The 19,679-nt window shown below is 41.3% G+C and overlaps 5 protein-coding genes across 9 annotated transcripts; 2 read left to right on the top strand and 3 right to left on the bottom strand.

The window, feature by feature from the left end:
- The first annotated feature begins 481 nt into the window (after window positions 1–481).
- LOC108095918 (protocadherin Fat 1) lies at window positions 482–9,090 on the top strand. Of its 5 annotated transcripts, none has more exons than XM_017197249.2 (6): window positions 482–549; window positions 2,171–2,547; window positions 5,177–5,478; window positions 6,668–7,711; window positions 7,779–8,505; window positions 8,659–9,090. In XM_017197249.2, exons 2-6 carry the CDS (start codon window positions 2,487–2,489, stop codon window positions 8,880–8,882), a joined length of 2,358 nt encoding a protein of 785 aa, XP_017052738.1. In that variant the 5' UTR covers window positions 482–549; window positions 2,171–2,486; the 3' UTR covers window positions 8,883–9,090. The 5 variants fall into 5 exon arrangements, with proteins under 5 accessions (XP_017052738.1, XP_017052735.1, XP_017052736.1 ...); XM_017197246.2 differs by having other exon boundaries at window positions 8,647–9,090; XM_017197247.2 differs by having other exon boundaries at window positions 7,776–8,505.
- A 43-nt stretch (window positions 9,091–9,133) lies between these two features.
- Window positions 9,134–11,555, bottom strand: LOC108095919 (alpha-1,2-mannosyltransferase ALG9). Its single transcript, XM_017197251.1, has 4 exons — window positions 11,314–11,555; window positions 10,892–11,254; window positions 10,352–10,829; window positions 9,134–10,294 (listed from the first exon to the last, which is right to left on the bottom strand). The coding sequence occupies exons 1-4, from the start codon at window positions 11,469–11,471 to the stop codon at window positions 9,422–9,424; spliced, it is 1,872 nt and encodes a 623-aa protein (XP_017052740.1). The 5' UTR covers window positions 11,472–11,555; the 3' UTR covers window positions 9,134–9,421.
- A 279-nt stretch (window positions 11,556–11,834) lies between these two features.
- LOC108095679 (synaptic vesicle glycoprotein 2B) lies at window positions 11,835–13,994 on the bottom strand. The gene is given in 10 exon segments (XM_017196847.2): window positions 11,835–11,954; window positions 12,010–12,137; window positions 12,244–12,527; window positions 12,592–12,718; window positions 12,774–12,840; window positions 12,843–13,187; window positions 13,258–13,379; window positions 13,449–13,611; window positions 13,676–13,837; window positions 13,906–13,994. Coding segments are annotated over 10 exon segments (1,518 nt in total). The 5' UTR covers window positions 13,979–13,994; the 3' UTR covers window positions 11,835–11,907.
- Window positions 13,995–14,630: 636 nt separating this feature from the next.
- Window positions 14,631–16,987, bottom strand: LOC108095677 (synaptic vesicle glycoprotein 2B). Its single transcript, XM_017196845.2, has 9 exons — window positions 16,838–16,987; window positions 16,609–16,770; window positions 16,339–16,501; window positions 16,037–16,158; window positions 15,664–15,976; window positions 15,498–15,605; window positions 15,304–15,436; window positions 14,808–15,219; window positions 14,631–14,742 (listed from the first exon to the last, which is right to left on the bottom strand). Exons 1-9 carry the CDS (start codon window positions 16,935–16,937, stop codon window positions 14,708–14,710), a joined length of 1,548 nt encoding a protein of 515 aa, XP_017052334.1. The 5' UTR covers window positions 16,938–16,987; the 3' UTR covers window positions 14,631–14,707.
- Window positions 16,988–18,758: 1,771 nt separating this feature from the next.
- LOC108095844 (SAYSvFN domain-containing protein 1) lies at window positions 18,759–19,598 on the top strand. The gene is made up of 2 exons (XM_017197140.1): window positions 18,759–18,987; window positions 19,046–19,598. The coding sequence occupies exons 1-2, from the start codon at window positions 18,769–18,771 to the stop codon at window positions 19,433–19,435; spliced, it is 609 nt and encodes a 202-aa protein (XP_017052629.1). The 5' UTR covers window positions 18,759–18,768; the 3' UTR covers window positions 19,436–19,598.
- The last annotated feature ends 81 nt before the right edge of the window (window positions 19,599–19,679 follow it).

Raw genomic sequence — 19,679 nt, 5'->3', positions numbered from 1 at the left:
TGCCACCGCCGCTTTCCGTTTCTTCTTGCTTCTTTCCAGCCGAAACGCTTGACGAGTGATGTGGAAACATTTTCAACACAAGTAAAAGCAAGCGTCCAGAGAGGCTTCTTCCACCGTTTACCCACAGCAGAGGTTGAAACTCCAGGAACTCCCGAAAAGTAATAAACCTATATTACAAATTTAAGAATATCGCAGGAAGGCCCCTTGCTTGATTTAAGAGAGAGGATTCCTTTTTAACATTCTAAAGGTTTAAAATGTACATTTACAACGTACAGTTTTCAAATTCTAAAGATACATTTCATGGCCTTTGTTGTTGATCTATAAAAAAGAATTTTAAGGAAACTCAAGTAGCACTATTTCTTTGGCGATGGCTGTGGTCATGTGTGCATGCATGTTGATAGTGAGCACAAGTCCGACGCACACCGGCTTTACAGGCTGTTGCTGCTTTTATTGCTGTCGGTTGTTAGGGGGCACGGCTTTGGCAACATTACGGAAAATCAGTTTGTGTTTGGATCGCGATGCGAGGAGCTCGTTCGGCGCTTCGGAAAGGTACTAACTAAAGCGTTTCGGCCAACTTTGTTCTTTGTGCATTGCCAACACAATCATAGTAATGAAATAGGGCGAAGAATTACCTAGTGCACCTGAAAGCAAACCCTTAAAAGGATAAAGTGCGTGTTTGTAAATCATAAATACTGGCAAACCAAAACAACAAATAATAATAACGGATTGAGTGGAATTTAAAAACCATGAGTCATGTGGAAAAGGTTTTGCAGTTAAGAAAGTTTCTGGAAGGGATTTAAGAAATTCTTGAGCTCGGTTTTTAAAATTCTTGTTAGCATTTAACTTGTGTTAAGACCGAAGGAGCTTAAAAGCAAACCTTAAAATTGCCTTCTTCAATATTTTTATACATTTTTTCCGAATTATCTTACTTTTCCTTTCGTCTAGTTTTTAACATCTTTTAATTTTGCCCGGAATCAATAAATTGTCCCCGGATTAACTTACCGTTTGGCATAAATCAGTTACAATTTTTTGTGAATCTGTAAGCGATGTGTAAAAAAACCCAGGGGAAAACAAGTTCGCAGTCCGTCGCCCAAGCGAATATTGGAAAATGTAACCGTTTTTACACAGGTGAATGACTTTTTTGTGCGCTTCCGCGGGCTTCCGGTCAAAAAAGCGTTTTCATTTTCGCCATCGGCCAACGGCCAACGGCCAGCGGCTGATTTGTATGCAAATGTTTGTCTGTCCCCCCAAACCTCCTCGATCAAACTATCAACCACCACCCCAAGTGCAACACGCCTCTCACTCCCCTTACTTTCCCCACCCACCTGCTGTGGTATGCCATAAATCCTCGCGAGGAGGAAGCTCCTTTGGGCCATGTAAACGGTGTTTGAAATTCTTCCAGTAGTACGAAAATACCGGAACCAAGGAAACAAAAACAAAAACATTACCACCGCTTTTACTAGCTGTTGTTTTACTCTTCCCAGTTGCGAAGGTATTGCATTTTGCTCTAAAATTGCGAATAGATAGTTATATGCCTTAAAGTGTTTAACCTTTAACCCACATTTCGCATGATCTCTCTTTATTAGTTTCCAATAAAGATTTCTCTAATGAGCTTAATCGAATAATACATTGAGTGAGTAGTTTACAGCTTATTGTGACATGTAGTTACATAGTTAGAAAGCTCGTTAAACATTAATAATAATAGAATTACATAGAAGCTTTTATTATTTACAAATCTTATTATTTAAAACTTAATCAGAAAGGGTACTCATAGGTTCGGTCGACAAAAGAATCATCCCTTCTTCGTTTGTATTATTCTTGGTGTTGCTGGTGGAATAAAATGCCGCCAATTCCGCTGGTGACAACAACTAAGGCAATGTGGCAACCGAACCGACATCCACCTCGAAACTTGCAACTTGGAGGTGACATGTGTGCGACATTTGCCCCACAACCAGAAGACAATGAAGAGAAGGAAGAATGTGCTAAAGATGAGGAGCAACTTTCAGTTGCTAGAAGGTTGGGCGGGGAGAAGTGCTAATGTTCCAGTTGCTTTGGTTTCTGTGCCAAAGTGTTTTGTCTATCTAATAATCTTGTAATAATCTAGAAGACTCTGGTGTTCCTCTTTCCCCTCTCCATTATCCATTTCAAATTGCCCTTTTGCCAATTACAGAGCAAAACAAAGGAAAAGTTGCACATAAATTCAATTTGAGAACGTTTATGGCACATCAAAGATATACGCAAATTTATTGCTAACGTGAAGAATTGCCTGCAATAACTCAACACAAATAACAAAATATATTCCGGATTGGCAAGGAAATTAAGAATTTAATATGGAATGTGCAAAAGAATTTCAAGTGAAGTGAACGATCTTAAACTGGAAATAACGATAATTTTATGTTTTGTGTGAAAGTGTTATGTCGTTCTAAGAAACTACGAAGGAACTATCAATTAAGTTGATTGCTGATCCTAAGATATTGCTCTTCAAAATGTGGATAAATCATCACTGGATATGTTACGTGCTCTTCGCTGTCTGTTACTTCAAAGATGGTGAGTACTTTAAATATATGAAATTTCATCTTTATACTCTTAAGACTTTTGCGGAAAGATACTTTCAGCCAAGCAAGGCATTAATTACAAGCTTCTGGCAATGGCAAAGTTATTGGTTCGGAATGTTGGTTAAGTAACTGTGGATTCAAGTGTCGTCTTTGATAATCGAAAACAAACAAAGTAATTAACCGCATGTAACCCTCGAAAAGTAAAAACTGAAAAATAGTGAAATTCCAGGCGAGACTCGATAAATTAAAGAGAAAAGTGAGCCAAGAAAACATACGGAGACGTCAACGTGGTTCTGGTCCAACGATTTATGACGGATAAAACTTTTTACGTGACTTACTTGGGGCTTTACCACTCCGCGAACCCTATCAAAATCCCCCCATGGGGCAGCTGTCAAATGGTTTGCCTTTTCTGGAATGGATCCGAACCGATTGTGGTCATGAAGTTGCTCCAGTTTCAAGTTCCATTTAGTGCGTTAATTTCGGTTCATTACGCTGTCATACTTGAGTGATATCGTTACTCCACTTGGGCAGAAGAACATATCACGGCGGTATCGTTAATGGCTCTTTTTGTCACAGTTCAAGTTCTTCCCTAACGGGTTCTGCCCAAATGGCTTGACCTGTGCCACAAAAATTGATTGCGAAATATTATACTTATGCCGATGCTTACGATGTTTAACCAGACAGAACTCGCATGGAGCGGAGCCACAAGTTGCAGGCCCGAATCGGAATCCGAATCCCAAAATATAAGCCCCTTGTGTCTATACCTTACCAAAGTCAGTGGCCCAGACCGAGGAGTTTGTCGTTTCGTTGCCGTTTTCATGAAAATCACCAAGCTGAACGGGCACTTTTTCTCTTTTATTTTTTTTTTTGTTTTCATGCTGTTGTTTTATCAAAAGAAACCAAAACAAACCGAATGAAAATTTGTTTTCTGAACTTTTTGATTGTTGAAACTTTTCTCCACCATATTCATATGCACATTCACGTTTTTGGGCAAATTTGTTCAGCCGCCAACTCACTTTCATTTGTCTTACACTCTCCGATTTTGCGAAAAAAAACAAAAGTAGAACTTATGTAACCTGGATTTTGGTTCGGGTTAGGTCTTTAATCTCCACTCCATTTGTGTAAACCTTCGCGGATTTACGCTTGAGGTATTTACGACTTATGGATGAGTTTTGGAATCCGATGACTCTAATTAGTTTTGGTGTTTAAATAAAGGGGATTGCATACATGCACTCGTAACTAATTAGTAGGATAGTTGGCTAATCTAAAATCTTTTTTTTTTTTTGGGATTCCAATGCGTCGTCCCGATTTCAAAACTTTCCATTTTCTCCGAAAATGAGTGCATGTAGTTATGTACGTGAGCTATCAGCACACATCTGAGAGATTTTGTAATAAATCCTCAGCAATTAGACTAATTTCCAAAACACTTTTAACTGTCGAAGAAAGTCCACGAGACCGAGATCTTCTTTGCCATGTGTTCATTGCCCAATGTCACAACAATTAACCCAAAACAGAGATCTTGAAAACAAGTAGAAGATTTCACTCCGCCATATATCATCTGTAGGCCGAATAGAGAAAATCCCGCCGGAGATGACTGGCGACCCCCAGTCAGGGTCAATGCAAACCGTTTGCAAGCCAACAACCGTTTACCAGAACGAAGTTGAAAAAAACAACAACAGAAATTAAACTGTTAGCACATAATTAGAACTCGTTCTTCAGGTGGCCAAGGGGTTGGAGGCGGAAACCGGAACATTTCAAGGGAAGTACATGTAAGAGTTTATAATTGCACTGTCCAAAAAAGGTGTTATGTCATGCTCCCATGGGAGTTAAGTACCTCATAAAGAGGGATCCCACGTATCATAAACTTATGTGGACTAAAAAGGTTTTTTTTTTTTTTTAAAGGGGTTCGAACATAACGATGATTAAATACGATACAATGGCTTAGATAATGAAACTATATCTCTTCTATGCTTATTCCTCGCTTAAAATGTTACCAATTTGTAAGCCAATTTGCATACAAGGAGGGCAAGTGTTTGCAACAATTTGCATGACCATACAAAGTTTACCCGTTGCACACTAACACAATTAGATATTAGAGCTTGTCCGGAAACGCAAATCAGCTGAGAATCACCGAAAGCTGAGACGGGAGATGTTCCATGTGGGCAGTCGCCAGGTTTACCCGTACCCACATGGCTCTATTTTGGACCCACGGTGGTTGGTCTTCGCCTTTGCAGCGCTGTGCAGCCGAAAATTGCAGCACTTGAAATGAAAGAAAACGGAAGCTTAGTAGAGCGTATCCGAGTCCGAGGTACGAGCAAACATGTCTGGCGATTCGGACAGCTGGCTCACTGGAACACAAACACTGGACCAACCGGCCAGCACTCTCTGTGGTGGCTTCCTCTGCCTGTCGCTGCAATTTGCTTTTAATTTGCAATTATCAGGACGGACCGAAAGTAGGCCTGAAAGGGAGAGAGTCCAATTACCAACCCGTGCAGCAAAAATAAATCGTTGTTTACAATCATTTTTAGGTCACAGATACCAAAAAGTTAAGAAGTTAAATGATTTGTAAGACTTAACACTTACTGTTATTATATCACTGCATTTCCATCTGTTATTTGTAGTAACTTTTGGAGCCATATTGGACTCACGTTGTTATCTTGAAGGCGGTGGTTCCGCAGAGAGTTTCCTGGCCACCGAGGATTTGGCGGTGGGTTCCATCATCGGCAAGCTAAGGATAAACGGAGATCCCAATGCCGAAACAGGAGACATCAACCTCTCGCTGAGAGAAAAGAATGCTCCAGTGGAAATTCATTCCGGGACAAAGGAGTTGGCTCTATCGGTGGAACTGGACAAGGAGGGAGTGAGAGGTCCGTCGTCTATTTATGTAAATGTCATCTGCATACGAAGGCATTCAACGGATCCGGTAAGGAATTTCACAAGTGTATAAAAACGATCTAAGAACATGCAAACTCACATCCGCTAAATTATTATATATATTATGAAAAAGCGAAAGTATTATGTCTTGGGGAAATAAATAGGTGAATATAGGACACGATAGTTTGTTCGGAAATTAGCCACCAATCTGTTTCTAAGAAAAATACCCTTACAACAAGAGGGTATATAAGAGCAAAGTTAGCATAATGGAATCAATAGCGAGCATGTCGAATTAAACCTGCAAAGGTGGTGGCTAAGCACTTGTCGATCAGGTTAACGCCGCAATTAATCAGAAGTTCTGGTCAGTGGCCCACATCGACCGCATTTCCTTAGAGTTCTTCCTGTCGACCACTTTCCAACCGCATTCCGCACCTGCGAATGGCCCTTCGTGCAAGGGGCAACCAATTAACCTATATAGAGGTAAGTTGCCACCTCCTCGGGGCCATACTTCTTCCAGGCAGTGCGTGTTCCCCGGGGACCAGCTAAGCCTGTTAAATTTCGGTAAACACGGTTCCTGGCATTGCGGCTATTCGAAGAACTCTATAAACAATTGAAAACTTTTGCCAGACAATGAACGCCCATTTCAATTTTAGAATCAGCGAAACACTGACTCCAACTTCGACAATCTCTGTAGCTGCAAGTCGAGAACTCATCGAAGGAGGAGCACCTGGCAGTCAACCCCTCGTCAGGCGCCTGTGGTTAGCCCCAGCCTGGTGGCCATAAATTAGCCATTAAGGCTTCCGCTTGCGGGTAGAAATCCAGGCATGGGGCTGATGGGTTCGGGGATGTCCTGGTTTGGGGGAAAGAGGTCCGCTAAACATGCAAATGTATGCAGGACATTCGACGGCGTTCTTGGGCTTTGAACTCCTGGGAGGTCAGTGACCAGCACATGGGCTAAAAAGTGAGGTGTTTGTCTTCAAGTGCAAACACTCGAAAAATTGGTTAGACTACACTTCCAAAAAAGGATAGCAAAATGGTAAAATGGTTAATGGTTAGGTAAAATAGAAAATTAAAAATATATTTTATGAGATATGACAAATAAATAATATTTTGCTGTCCATCTATATCTAGCGAACAAAGTTTTCACTTAAGTTTTTTAAAAGTTGTTGGATTCTTTTAAAACTGTAAGTTTATTTTTATGTGCTCACCTAATGTTCTATATTTTCTTTACCCCACAGAGCTTCGTCATTCCGGTGAATGTGCGAGTAACTGATGTGAACGACAATGCCCCTCAATGGATTGGCACTCCGTATACTTTGACCCTTTCGGAGGTGACGGTTCCAGGCACTAGGATTTTACAAGGCGCCCGTGCCGAGGATGCCGACCAGCCGGGTCCCTTCTCCACGGTGGAGTATCAGGTCCTGCCAGGACCCTACTCCGATTATGTGCAATTCCTCAATCCCCTTGAAGGCACATTAGTCTTAAAGAAAGCCCTCGACTACGAGCAGTTGCAGAACTTCACAGTAAAGCTGAGAGCACAAGATCAGGGGACTCCACCCCGCCACTCGGACACTTTGCTTCGTGTGGTCATCACGGATGCGGATGATCAGAATCCCAAGTTCCAACGGGAGTCCTACAGCGCAGAGATACCAGTGGATGGCAGGCCGGGTGAGCTGCGCATGCGTCCGGAGCCCCTGAAGGCGGTGGATCAGGATGAGGGAATCTGTGCGCCGATCCAGTACACGATAGTCCAATCGCACGACGCCAAGTACTTCCGCATACATCCGCACAACGGAGCTATCAGCTTGCTGACCCCCATTGGATATGCTGATGTGGCCAATGGCGCCACTTTGGTGGTGAAGGCCACGCAGATCGATAATCCCGATCGCTATGCTCTGACCACCGTCCAGTTGACGCGTCCTGGCAGCCACAGCGACCTGAGCACTCTGGCCTTTGTCCAGAAGAGATTCGTGATGCGCATCCGCGAGGACACGGCGGTGGGCAATCGGATTCTGGCTCTGCCCACCAACAAACCCGGCAAACATCTCAAGTACACCATTCCCGATCCGGTGAACTCGCAGTTCTTCAGCGTGGGTTCGCTGGGAGAACTTGTGCTGGCCAAGCCGCTGGACTACGAGAAGATGACCAAGCATGAGTTCCAGGTCTTGGCCACCGATGGAATGACCAACAGCACGGCGGAGCTCACATTGGACGTGATTGATGTGAATGACTGGGAGCCTCGGTTTCGGGAAACGCACTACGAGTTCATGGTTCCCAAGAGCGTGAGTATTTTAGAGTTTAAAATATATAAGTTTTAACTTAAGTCCCTATACTTCTATATTCCAGCAGTCTCTACAATCCCGTGCGGATTCCTTCGAGGGCGTGCTGATAGGCAAAGTGGAGGCAGCTGACGGGGATCGAAACGACAAGCTGGAACTCTCGCTGCGTGGCCAGCATGCCGGACTATTTGAAATCGACGCCACTGGGAACATCTACATGCGACCGGAGCAATTGCAGAGCCTCAACGAGTCCACGGTCCATCTGATAGCCATCGCCACGGATACGGGTGTCCCACCAAGGAGCACCTCGGTGCCAGTGAGCGTGACCATGGAGGGTCTGACCCTGGCCCAATCCGGCTGGAACAGCAACATGCTGGGCATGTTCGGCATGATCATGGGCCTCTTCCTGATGATCATAGTGGCGCTCAGCTGCTACATTGTACGCTCAAAGAAACAGGGCAAGAGTGCCTCCAGTGGCTTGGGTCTCGGCAGGAATCGGGTGCACAGCCAAGCACATAGTAGTGTCTCCTCCGCTAATCTGGTTACCCATGAAAAGCTGGCGGGGAATGGCAATGGCAATGGAGCCAGCGTGACGAGCGGCGGAGTCTCCGTGCTGCACATGAAGCACGGAGGCAATATCACCATGGCCAATCCGATGAACAATGGCCTGCATCATGTGGCCAGTGGAGCTAGTAGTAGCATGGCCCTGGGTAGCTCCGCTGCCTTGTTGGAACGGGAGCGGGAGAGAGAGCGGGATCGGGAGCGCCAGCGAGAAAGCTATGCGGCCACAGTGCGCAGTAAGTTGCCTTCATCTTAATCATACTCATGGATGCAAGTCAGCTAATCTGAGAAATTAAAAAAAAAAAATACGATTTGCATCCCTGTTCGTTCCCCAATCTTTCCGCCCCAGTCTCACCCGAAACATTCACTATTAAAAGTCTTCTTGCCAGGCATAGTTTCGCGCGCCTCCGCCAACGGTCAGCTTTTCGAGGAGGACGAGATCGAGCACGACTCCCTGCAGACGGAGAACAACAACCGGAAAGTGGCAGCCACGGGAACGGCCAGTGGCGGGGTCACCACCATCACCACCACCTCGGCAAACGCCGGATCCAATCTTCTATCCGCCACCGATGCCATGGGCTCCTCGGAGAACAACTTGACGGTCTACTTTTAGAGCCAGCTCCACCAGGAGAGCTTGTAAATATCGCTGCTAAGTCAGTTTAGGTTTAGGTTTAGGCCCCGCACACGTGTATGTACATTGAGTAGACCAAATATAGCATTGTAAACAGTCCCAGCACACACGATCTAGACTAAGTCCAAGCGATTTCCATTGTAAAGTTTTGCTTCCCAGATTTTAAGTGGATGCGTCCAATAAAGTTTTCGACTATTCAAGCGTGTTGGCCCCTTCCCTGCAAACAGTTTCGCTTACGAATCTCGTTGTTTATATTGTTAAAGCTTACAATCTACATCGATTCCGGTGATCTTCACAACTTTGGCATGGGCAAAACAAAAATAACTAGGAATACAAATGGTCGACTGACTAAGAAGATACGATTTTACATTTTGCAGGAATAAAAAATTAATTGAATCAAATAGAATATGTCTCGCTGGGGGAATGAATTCAGTTGGCAAAGACCAATACTACCCCGTCTGCTAAGGATAAAATGCTGCTTTTATGGCATGACTCCACACTCCTTCAATCTGGGCATGCCTTTACCTGCCATTGCGTTTCGTCTTTCGCTTGAGCAGGTTGAAGTCTCCATACTGAATGTGATTGTCGGTCAGGAATGGCACATAGAAGGCACGTAACACCTTGTGCGACTTCTCCGGAATGAGGAAGGGCAGGCTCTTCATCACCGACCACTCTTTGGATCGCTTTGAGTAGTTCGGCTCCAGAGCCGTGTACTTGCCCTCATCAAAGTCGACGAGGAAATCGCATCGGTCGTAGTCAAAGTACATGTACTCGTTTTCCTGGTTGAGATCGTTGAAATACGGATGCACCACTTGGGTGGCGTTTCTTCCCTTTTCATAGTAGGCCGGCAACATGCCGCGAAACTCTGATTTCAAGAAACGCAGTCGGAAGTTTTTGGCGGGAAAAAAGAAGCTTCCCGGATAGCGATGCCAGTCCTTGCCAATGCACACGTTGTATATCAAGTCCGGGTTGTATTGCGGCGTCGCCTTGAACTGGTTCAATTCCAGCATCAAATCCATGGGTGCGTGGTAGTTCCTGTACAGGGCAAACACTCGGGAGAGTCCAAGCAAAGTGCTGGTCACCATTACCAGGATGGCAATAAACATGCTGTGGTCCAGATAATGAACTCCCGACTTGATCTTGAAAACCAGTGACTTGATGCGGAAGAAGATGCGCTGATACACATCCACGGTGATGGCTCCGCAAAGAGAGATAAGGGGGTAAATTGGAAACAGGAAGCGCTCCTCCTTATGCGGTTGGGCAAAGAAAACCAGAAGCCACAGGTAAAGGGGAGCAAGCGAGATATAGTGGGGAAAATTCAGCGTCGACTTCGATTTGGCGGGAACAATAAGATAGTCCATGACCAGCATGATGGGTAGTTGCAGAGCCAATAGCTACGAAGAAATGAAAGTATTAAGAAAGTTCCCACAAGGTAAAAGCTTTTCACTCACCCAAATAATGTTAAAGTTGAGGAAACCATTGATAATGTAGTAGCTCAGTGGCTCGGTGCCAAAGATGTTTGGTCCATGGCTGGTGAACACATTGTACCACACAATATTCAGAGGAGCAAATGTCAGTTTGCCAAAGTAGCTCGTATCTATGGCAATCATGGGAATGGCAATGGTGGCTCCCGATATCAGAGTCCACTGAATAAAAGTCTTCCAATCCCGCTGCCTGAGGAGCATCTCCAGCACCAACGGAATGCCGATAAGCGCAGCAAACGGCCAACCGAGTAAAGCGGATATTGCCGTGAGGAATATGGCGAAACAATAGTTTTGCTGCCACCAGGCGGCCAAGGCAGCACATCCAAAGTACATAGAAAAGGAGGATGGAAGTAGAGCCGTGCTGGACACAAACATGCCCACACTAAACAGCTGGAATATCAGCCAGAGACGACCGATGTGTATTCCAAATTCCTGGCAAATGGACCTGAAACGGGAATCAGTTTATACAAAGTTCTGGCTACGATAAGTTGCATCTCTCAGTCTTACTTGTACATGTAACGCTCCATCACGGCACAGGCGAATCCCAACATGCATCGCACCATGTAGAAGATTAGAATTGGACTTGGGTTGAACATCTTTTGGTAAAAGTAGCCGGGCACGCCTTGAAGGAGTAGATAAGTGTAGGATCGGAGTCCAAACTGCGGGCTGTACTCCCACGTCTGCAGTCCGTGGCCGTTGATGATGTAGTGCAGCGGTTCCCAGTAGTTAAAGGTCTCATCGCAGTCGGCTATGTACGCCCAAATGGCGCTGCACAATCGGGCACTAACAAAAGTCTTAAAGGCGGTTTGCACACTCGGCATTATGGGATTTGGTGTGCCCTTTTCCTGATTGGCATTGGCGGGTTGCTTTCTGTGTGTGTAAAGTAATTCCTAATTAGATGAAATCAGGTTTAATAGACTCCTACTAACCGTTTCTTGGTATCCTTGTCCTTCTTGTTGCCGGCCGGTGCGCCGTCCTTGTTTTTATTGTTGCCATTTAGGCCCAGTCTCTTGGGCGGCTTCTTCGACGTAATCTGGTTGTCTGCCTTGTTGGCTATATAGCGAGCCCGCGCAGCCGGAGGCGCCATGGTCCGGACTTTTTGGTAAATTGCCGGATACGTATTCAGAACCCAAAAGTGTTGTATTTGTTTTTCTTGCAGCTGAAGATTAGATGGAAGTGTTATCGATAGTATCGCCGGTACAGCTTTCCTTTTCAGTGGAAGTTTAACAGGGGTATTCTTTCCAAGAGTACGGTGACATTTTCACTGCGACATGGACTTATCGAAATAAATAATAGATATATTTTTTTAAGGAGAGTTTTTGAATTATCATATTTTTGCGTTTTATTGGCAACTTCAAAAAATTTTTTGGCCCAATTTTTTTTGTATTTTTATGAAACAACTCCTTGCCAAATTTCCAAAACATGGGTTTGTTGAAGAAAACTCAAATTATTTAAGGTTTTAATCAATATTTAATTTTAAAAACAAAAATATAAAATATACAAAGATAATAAGAAAAAACTGATTAAGCTGAGTTTCGAATCGGCAAGTAATGAACGATAACAATGCACACTGAAATTATAAATAATTAAAAACATATTATTAATAAGTAGCATTTCTTTCTTACCAATAAGAGTACATGTAAACATGGCGAATGTTGTATTGCAATAAGGTTGCAGCATAACTCCCATTAAGTTGGTTGCTGCAATGATTCCTAGTCTTCCAAGAGACATACAAAAGCTTACCGCCTTGGACCTAAAATATAAAATAAATATAAATCTACCCGCGACCCACCAGTGGGTCGCGACCCACACTTTGGGAAATACTGATTTAGAGTATTTATAATTGTATTGAAATTTACCTCAGGTGGGTTGGCACAAGATCAACAATCGCTCCTATCATAATTGAAATGGAAAGTCCTGGTAAGAGAATGTAAAGGCAGAAGAGTACAAGGACTCCTGTGGGATTTTCCATAAAGTGAAGTAAGACGCCACTAAAAGCGGCAGCTCCTAGAGCAGCCAAAAGGACATTCTTTCTACCCAAGGGGTTAAGGATTAGTCCTTGAATAGAGAATCCAATCAGAAATGCAAGTCCAACAATCAGGTTATCAATATAGGTTTTGCTAGAAATGGGATCAGCACAGTCCTTAAAAATTAAAAACGTAAATATTATATGTATTCATAATATATTTATATTATTTAGAACTTACCAAATTTTCCGTTACATTTGGCTTTTCTACGGGTACGCTTAATATTTCGCATACTGTAGAAGAGTTATTTCCTGCACCTGACGATCGGTTTACAATTTCCGGAAACCAAAGCTGCATGCCATTTGAACTATCGAAAATAAAAAATTTTAGTTCCTCCATTAAATTGAATGATAAAAACTTACCTAAAAAACATGCCGAATAAAGCCAAGTTACAAAGGATGAAATTAAATCCATGGGGCTTGTGAAAAGAGGAACCGTTGCCTTGGCAATTTTGGATAGAATGCCGCATCCTTGGCTTTCGCCCAACAAATTCTCACCAGCTGGATCTTCTGACTTCAGAGTAAACTCGTCACAGTTTAGGACTTGCTGTATTGGCTTTCCCCTGTTAAATTTGCTGATCCATGCGACGGCTTCTACGGCATCCTTGTTTTTATTTTGTGATAGCAAAAGCTTCGGGCTCTCAGGATAGTATAATAATATTAGCCCTCCAATAAATCCTGGTAAGAGACTAACCAGCAAAATTAACCGCCAAGGCCGAAAAACGAAGTCGCCTACAGTGATTGCCCAGTTTGACGAAAGCACCAGCCAAGCAGTTGCTATTATGTTTGAGAGATAGTAAGATTTGAATAAATAATTCTGTTCTCATCTACTAATAGTCATGCATACCTGGAACATATATTGCCGTAACACTAACAAACATTGTGGAATAATTAATTGCCACAGCTCGATGTCTTGGTATATTGAATTCACTTAGATATGCATAAAGGGCGGCTGAAACTGCACCGACGCTATATAGATTGCAAATAGGGAAATAGATAGTTATAAATAATTGATAGATTGGTTCTGTTTGCTCTTACCTAATTCCAACCAAAAGGTTAATGATGTTAAAGAGCCAAACGCTTGTCACGAACATTAGAACAAACTGCAGGGCGTTGCTGGCGAAATTACCATAAAGTAAAACTTTGCGGCGCCCTATATCATCGCTGATGTATCCCCATATATAGGTCGATAAAAATATGCCTGTACATGGGATAAAATTCCATTGTGTGAGCCGAGGTAAATCCCCACTTAGACCCCGACTCACCTGTAACACTAGCCGCCATCATCACGCCTTTTTCGGCCTGTGTGGTTTCGAATTCGCAGTGAGAGGCGATCACAATAATACTCATGGCTTGTTGGGCTGCAACGGACGTGATTGTCAACAGTCCGCTGACGAGCAGGAGTATCCACTGCGTTTTGCCATAGCCTGGGTATCGGGTAATTGCCATGATTAAGAACTCGAGATTGGCGGGCCAGATAATTTGAATAATTTACCGATCTTCTCCAATATCATGTCGTAGTCCCACACATTGGGACCGAGGGTATTGCTCTCCAGCGGACTGTGCATCTTGACATACCTTCGATACTTGGCGACTGGTCACTCGGCTGCTGCAGCACCTGCTTTTAAGCATTGTATTCTAATAAACCCCTGTAGAACAGTGAGCAACATGTGAACTGCAAACCAGTTTTGAGATTAAGCATCTGCGATTTGTTTCAATTTAAACATTTCGCTGAGAGGTCTTGAGCACATCAATGAATTCGATCGTATATGCAAACTTGTTGAGAGAGAGCTCAAAAATGCTTTGTTTATGTTTTAGGTACTGCGGGGGTAGCTTTTCCATCTGGGTATCTGACTTAAACAGATTTAATTTGAATCATTTGTTCTTTAAATACTGTAGCGTAAATAAGGTATGTAAAAAGTTACTGAATAGTTCGAAAAGAAATCTAATTGTCTTTTGGTTAAGTTATTTTTTCAGAATACCAAAGTTCTGCATTAGTTTTTATTACAATGTTGGCTTTTTGTTTTGAGCCGGTTTTTTGTGGGAGTGCCAGTCTTTTTTTTGTTCTTCTCAGAGCAGGGTAATAAAAAAAAACTGCTCCATATAAATAAGCCCAAAGAGTTGTTGCAATAAAAGTTCTAAATTTAATTAAAGTTTTGGGAGTGAAAAAAGTTTGACCAACTTATTTCCTAGTTAACTTAGACCATTTCAGCGCTTTCATTTCTTAAAAAATAAATATCTTTATTAAATTTTTGTACATAAATTAGATAAAACTACTTAAATGCTAATGGCAACCTTCATATGGGTAACAGTAGCGTCAAGCTCGCACAAACTATGAAGAGAGAGGGAGAACAGTTTTGTATTGTCTTTAAAACATTTATAAGCATAACTACTCACCCAGAACAAATCCAGAAAACACTCCGAAGGTGAGAGAGCAATAATAGTCCAGTAACACTCCGATAATATTACTCCCGAAAACGCTGCCTGTTCTGCCCAACATGAGGCAAATGCAGACCGCCTTTCCTCGAAGATGAGTGGGCACAAGATCGACGACTGCACCACTCAGAATCGACACACAGAGTCCTGGCAGTACCAGGTATAAACAGAAGCAAACCACAATCACCACTTCGTCCTTGATAAAGATAAGTGCAACTGCACAAGCTCCGGCCAATGAAAGGCCAATAAAAATGGAGGCCTTGCGACCAATTGTATTGATGACCAATCCCATTAGAATATAGCCCACAGTTAGGGCAGATCCGTAGGTTATTGTGTCTATGTAGCTCTTGGTATTGATATGGTCGTCGCAAATCTGTAAAAATTATTTTGATAAGTATAGCATACTTATGCGCTGCACCAAGACTTTATGTTAAGTTTATTTATTGTTTAAACTTACTTTATTGGTTGTATTGGCTTGCATCTGATCAATCGAAGCATCAATAACTTGGCAGACTGTCATGGAATCCTCAGCAGTGTTTGAGCCCAACCGATTTTGAATTTCTGGATACCAAAGACCCATTCCCGAAGAACTGTAAAAATATTTTATTTAAATTACTAAAACTCTTAAAATACTTGTTCCTGACCACTCACCTGAAAAATAGACCACACATAATAGTACAGCTGATCAAAAAGTTTATCAGATGAGGTCTCTTCAGAAGTGGCTTAGTTTCCTTCCACATTTTCTTAATGGTGGTAAACCTAAAGTAAATAATTTAGTTTATCTGAATATGTAGACAGCAATAAACAAAAAACTTACGCAGACTTAGATATAAGCAATATATTTTCTCCTTCTCCATCTAAGTTCGGTTCCGTTTTCAGCTTATGAACTTTAAACTCATGCAAGTGTTTGCCGGAATTTGTTATTGCAATCCAGTCAACAGCCGCAAAAGCCTCCTCAGTTTTATGCAAGGACATCAGGATCTTTGGACTCTCAGGCAGAGACCACAACAATAAAGTTCCAATAACTCCAGGCAGCAAATAGCAAATTGTCAGCAATCGCCAAGGGCGAAATGAAAAGTCATCCGTGATGCCCACACTCCAATTCATTGAAAGTACCAGCCAGGCAGTAGCTATAATGGGTACTTTTTGGATTAAATGTTCTTGAGTAGACCATTTGAGGCAGTAATTACCAGGTACATAAATCGTTGAAATTCCCACGAAAAGACTAGCATAATTAATGGCGATGGGACGATGGCGAGGAGTGAAGAATTCCCCAAGATACGCATACGTTGTTGAGGAAGCTCCCGCAATGCTGTTTAAGTATAGAACAGTTGTTATCAGTTCAGTTTAGTTTTGATAGGGTTCAGAACAAATTTACACTCGTTACATAATATAATGAAATAGTTTTTCTCTTATCAGTTCATAAACCTGGTGTATAATTAAGTTCTAAATCACGTTGCCCCCCTGTAGTTGAGTAGTAGAAAGTACTTACAAAAATCCAACTCCGAAACGGAGGAAAACGTATGGCCAGTAACTCGGAATGACAGTGGAGCACAAGGATAACACATTCCCGGCGATCGTCGTATATATCAATACTGGCCTCCGACCGATAGTGTCGCTTAGATAGCCCAAAAAGTAGGAAGAGCAGAATATGCCTGCAATAAAGTTAAGGCTCGCGTGAAATATACAACAGTGAAAACGTGAAAGATAAAGTTCACTACACTAATTTATATAATACGAAACGCAATTACTGCTTACTCACCGATAAAACTGGCGGCACTCATTATGGCTTTATCCATGGAGCTCATTTCGAAGTCGCACTGGGACACGATAGTGATGTATGACATGCCCATTGTCTCGTTTATAACCATCATAATTAGAAGTCCTGCCGCAAAAAGGACTATCCACTGCACTCGACCGAATCCTTGGATAAATGAATTAAAACACTGTTAATTAAGGTATTCCAGTATATCCAGGATAAAAAGGACTACCGATTAATTCAAGCACTTCCTCGTATTCGTGCCCAGCATTGGGATCTCTAGCCGATTTTGGCTTAGACTCAACATCCTGTTGGCCTGATTCCGCACTCATTTTGATCACTTGAAAGCACTTTTAAGATTTTTAACATTCCCGAACCTGCGACAAACTTGAACTGAAGAAGACACCCACTTGATGTGCGTATAAAAGCAGTGGCAGAATTTGATTTGAGTGATAGAGGACGCCCCTAGAGGTTGGGTTATCAGACAGAACCATAAAGATAATTGAGGGTCTAGATGATATTCTGTTTATTTATCAAATGTGTATCACTCATTCACTGCGACGGTGAATCTTAAAAAAAGAAGATCGCTCCCCTCGCCCACCGGAACTGTCTCGTTTATTCCGTTTTTTCAATTCATTAGAGCAAATAATGCAAAGGTTGGCTTCATTCGCGACCAGGTGCTGCCATAAATTCGCTTGTAACGACACTGATTAACAAATTTTGTGTCTCTTTGGACTTAATTGCTATTATTTTTAGAATTTTGGGAACATATTCAACTAAACTTGACTAGAAGTATTTGCAGATAGTAAAATAACATGCCTTGTACGAAATAGCTACTATCTCGAGTCTGAGGTAACAAAAGAAAAAGAAATTCACATAAATACTTTCTGGCAAAAACAAATATAATTTAAGGCACTTTTAAATCATTAATGTTTTCACATCCCAAGGTAAACACTTATTTTGTTGACGAGTGAAACTTATGGGGCAATAGTTGTTGATTAACGCAATTAACTATAAGATTACTTACAGAAGCAACAGTTCTTTCACAAAAAATATTATGTTTATTTGTTTACCCTCTAATGTTTATGGTAATTAAAAGTGTGAAAACGGAATGCCACCTGGGGCTTAACCGCATAAATCCCGGACCCTCATGTCGACATAGGTGTTTACTCCTGGGGAAGTTTTTTACGAGAATGCACCTTGAAGCGACCCTATTGACATCTACACTAAGTTGTTGAGTTTCATTGCATATATTGAAATCGAGAAAAACATTTACTTTCTTTTACTTGTTAATTTTTAAATACAATTTACCATTCTTCCGTTACCAAAATATAAATGTCATTATTTTTATTTGAAAAATATCGATAGCAAAACATATCGAGCCTTAGGTAGACCCTTTCTTCTTAAACGAATGATGAAGTCAGTTAATAATAAAAGGATTTTAAAATTACTAATTAAAAGATTTTAAAATTATTAAACTAAAAACAGGTTCCCTCTACTTTAGCGAGCGTATACTGTAAAACATCGATATGCTCTAGTGGAAATCCATTTATCGATATTCTGTTGACACTAGAGCTGGAAAAACATCGATGTTCACCTACATCGATGTTTCGATGTTTTTCAGAAAAAAACATCGATGTATCGCGATACATCGAACTTTTTTTGCGTGTACTTAAAAAATTTTTTTTTACTAATATCAAATATTAAAATAATATATTTAATATAAATATATATTAAAATAATATATTTATTTAATTTAAATAAATAAGTAAAATGTGAAAAAGTTGTTTTTTATAAAAAATTACTCTTTGGTTGAGATCCATAGTTTTCATTAATATTTTTTCAAATTTCAAAACGAAGCTTAAACACTATTTAATATTAAAAATTAAACTTAAAACTAGTTTTTCATTAACCGCAAAACTTAAAATAAAATAACAATTCAATTAAAACAAAAATTCAAAAACAACTTAAAGTTCTACTCAAAACAAAAACGAAAAAAAATTAAAATTATTTTTTATTTAATTGATAAAAATTTTTGATGCGCTTACCCAATTTGTTTACCAGCCGAGTAGTGATGAGTAAAGAGGAAACATCGAACATCGATGTTTGAAAACTTCGATGTATCCGAGCTTTGGAAAACATCGATGTATCGATACATCGTCGATGTTTTCTCCAGCTCTAGTTGACACGTCTAGTTTAGTTTATTTACAATTTGACCAAATAATTGAGCTGCAATTTATGGCTGATTTTCAAGAACAGTTGCGACAATATCGCCTTCAGAAGAGGAGAAAGGAAACAGTAGACAATTTTAAGGACAAGTTGCGGAGGTTCTGGATGTTGGGCACAGGGGCTAACAAAGATACAACAATCCAGGTACAACAGGTATGAACAAAAAATTAAACATATTTTTTGTCCATTTAATGTTTGTTATTTGTCTAAGGAACCAACCAAAGCGGAAGTTATCTCGGAAAACTCTCAGGATGAAGCTGCGACGTCCAGTGAAAATGAGTTGTTACCAGAGGAGAGCCCCTCCAGATCCACAGATCATCACCATAGGGAAAACAACGTTCTGAAATACACCTTGTGGTTTGTCTACCTTATGTTCTGGATAACTCTCTATGTGATAGCCATTAAACTGGGTTTCGGATTGGTGTTCCTCATGTTTTCCGCACTTTTCGGCATCTATTTCAATACCAGAACCGATCCCAAAAAGCGGAACGAGATGAGCGCCTACAGTGTTTTCAACAAAAACTGTGAAAGCATCGATGGAACTTTGAAGGCCGAGCAATTCGAAAGAGAAATTCGATATGGATCGGGAAGTGTACGATAGAAATATTTTAAAAGATCTATCAGTACCTGTAATATAGACAATATAGCAGATGTAATGACTGTCTTAGACACTAATCTATAAACTATAAATGGATCTGAATTTGTTGTAGAAAGCATTTTAAATTATTTAGATTCTGTCAATAAAATCGCTCTTATAAATATAACCACATAAATGCATAGATATTTCTAAGGTCTGTATTTTTTATTGGTAAAGTACAAATTCATTAATTTTGTTCAAACGGTTT

Source organism: Drosophila ficusphila, unplaced genomic scaffold, assembly GCF_018152265.1.
Source record: "Drosophila ficusphila isolate 14025-0441.05 unplaced genomic scaffold, ASM1815226v1 contig_791, whole genome shotgun sequence".
Taxonomy (NCBI): Eukaryota; Metazoa; Arthropoda; class Insecta; order Diptera; family Drosophilidae; genus Drosophila; species Drosophila ficusphila.
The sequence above is the reverse complement of the archived record's forward strand: the minus strand, read 5'-3'. Positions and strand labels throughout refer to the sequence as shown.

Bases quoted from the DNA above. Each gene is read 5' to 3' on its own strand.
- LOC108095918 (XM_017197245.2), top strand. From the start codon at position 2,487: ATGTGGATAAATCATCACTGGATATGTTACGTGCTCTTCGCTGTCTGT. The intron at 5,479-6,667 runs GTAAGGAATTTC...TTTACCCCACAG, and splicing joins GAAGGCATTCAACGGATCCG to AGCTTCGTCATTCCGGTGAA. The intron at 7,712-7,775 runs GTGAGTATTTTA...TCTATATTCCAG, and splicing joins AGTTCATGGTTCCCAAGAGC to CAGTCTCTACAATCCCGTGC.
- LOC108095919 (XM_017197251.1), bottom strand. From the start codon at position 11,471: ATGGCGCCTCCGGCTGCGCGGGCTCGCTATATAGCCAACAAGGCAGAC. The intron at 11,255-11,313 runs GTTAGTAGGAGT...TTACACACACAG, and splicing joins GACAAGGATACCAAGAAACG to AAAGCAACCCGCCAATGCCA. The intron at 10,830-10,891 runs GTAAGACTGAGA...TTCCCGTTTCAG, and splicing joins ATGGAGCGTTACATGTACAA to GTCCATTTGCCAGGAATTTG.
- LOC108095677 (XM_017196845.2), bottom strand. From the start codon at position 16,937: ATGAGTGCGGAATCAGGCCAACAGGATGTTGAGTCTAAGCCAAAATCG. The intron at 16,502-16,608 runs GTGAGTAAGCAG...ACTTTATTGCAG, and splicing joins GAGTGCCGCCAGTTTTATCG to GCATATTCTGCTCTTCCTAC. The intron at 15,977-16,036 runs GTAATTACTGCC...TACCCATTATAG, and splicing joins TTCAACGATTTATGTACCTG to CTACTGCCTGGCTGGTACTT.
- LOC108095844 (XM_017197140.1), top strand. From the start codon at position 18,769: ATGTTTTCTCCAGCTCTAGTTGACACGTCTAGTTTAGTTTATTTACAA. The intron at 18,988-19,045 runs GTATGAACAAAA...TATTTGTCTAAG, and splicing joins CAACAATCCAGGTACAACAG to GAACCAACCAAAGCGGAAGT.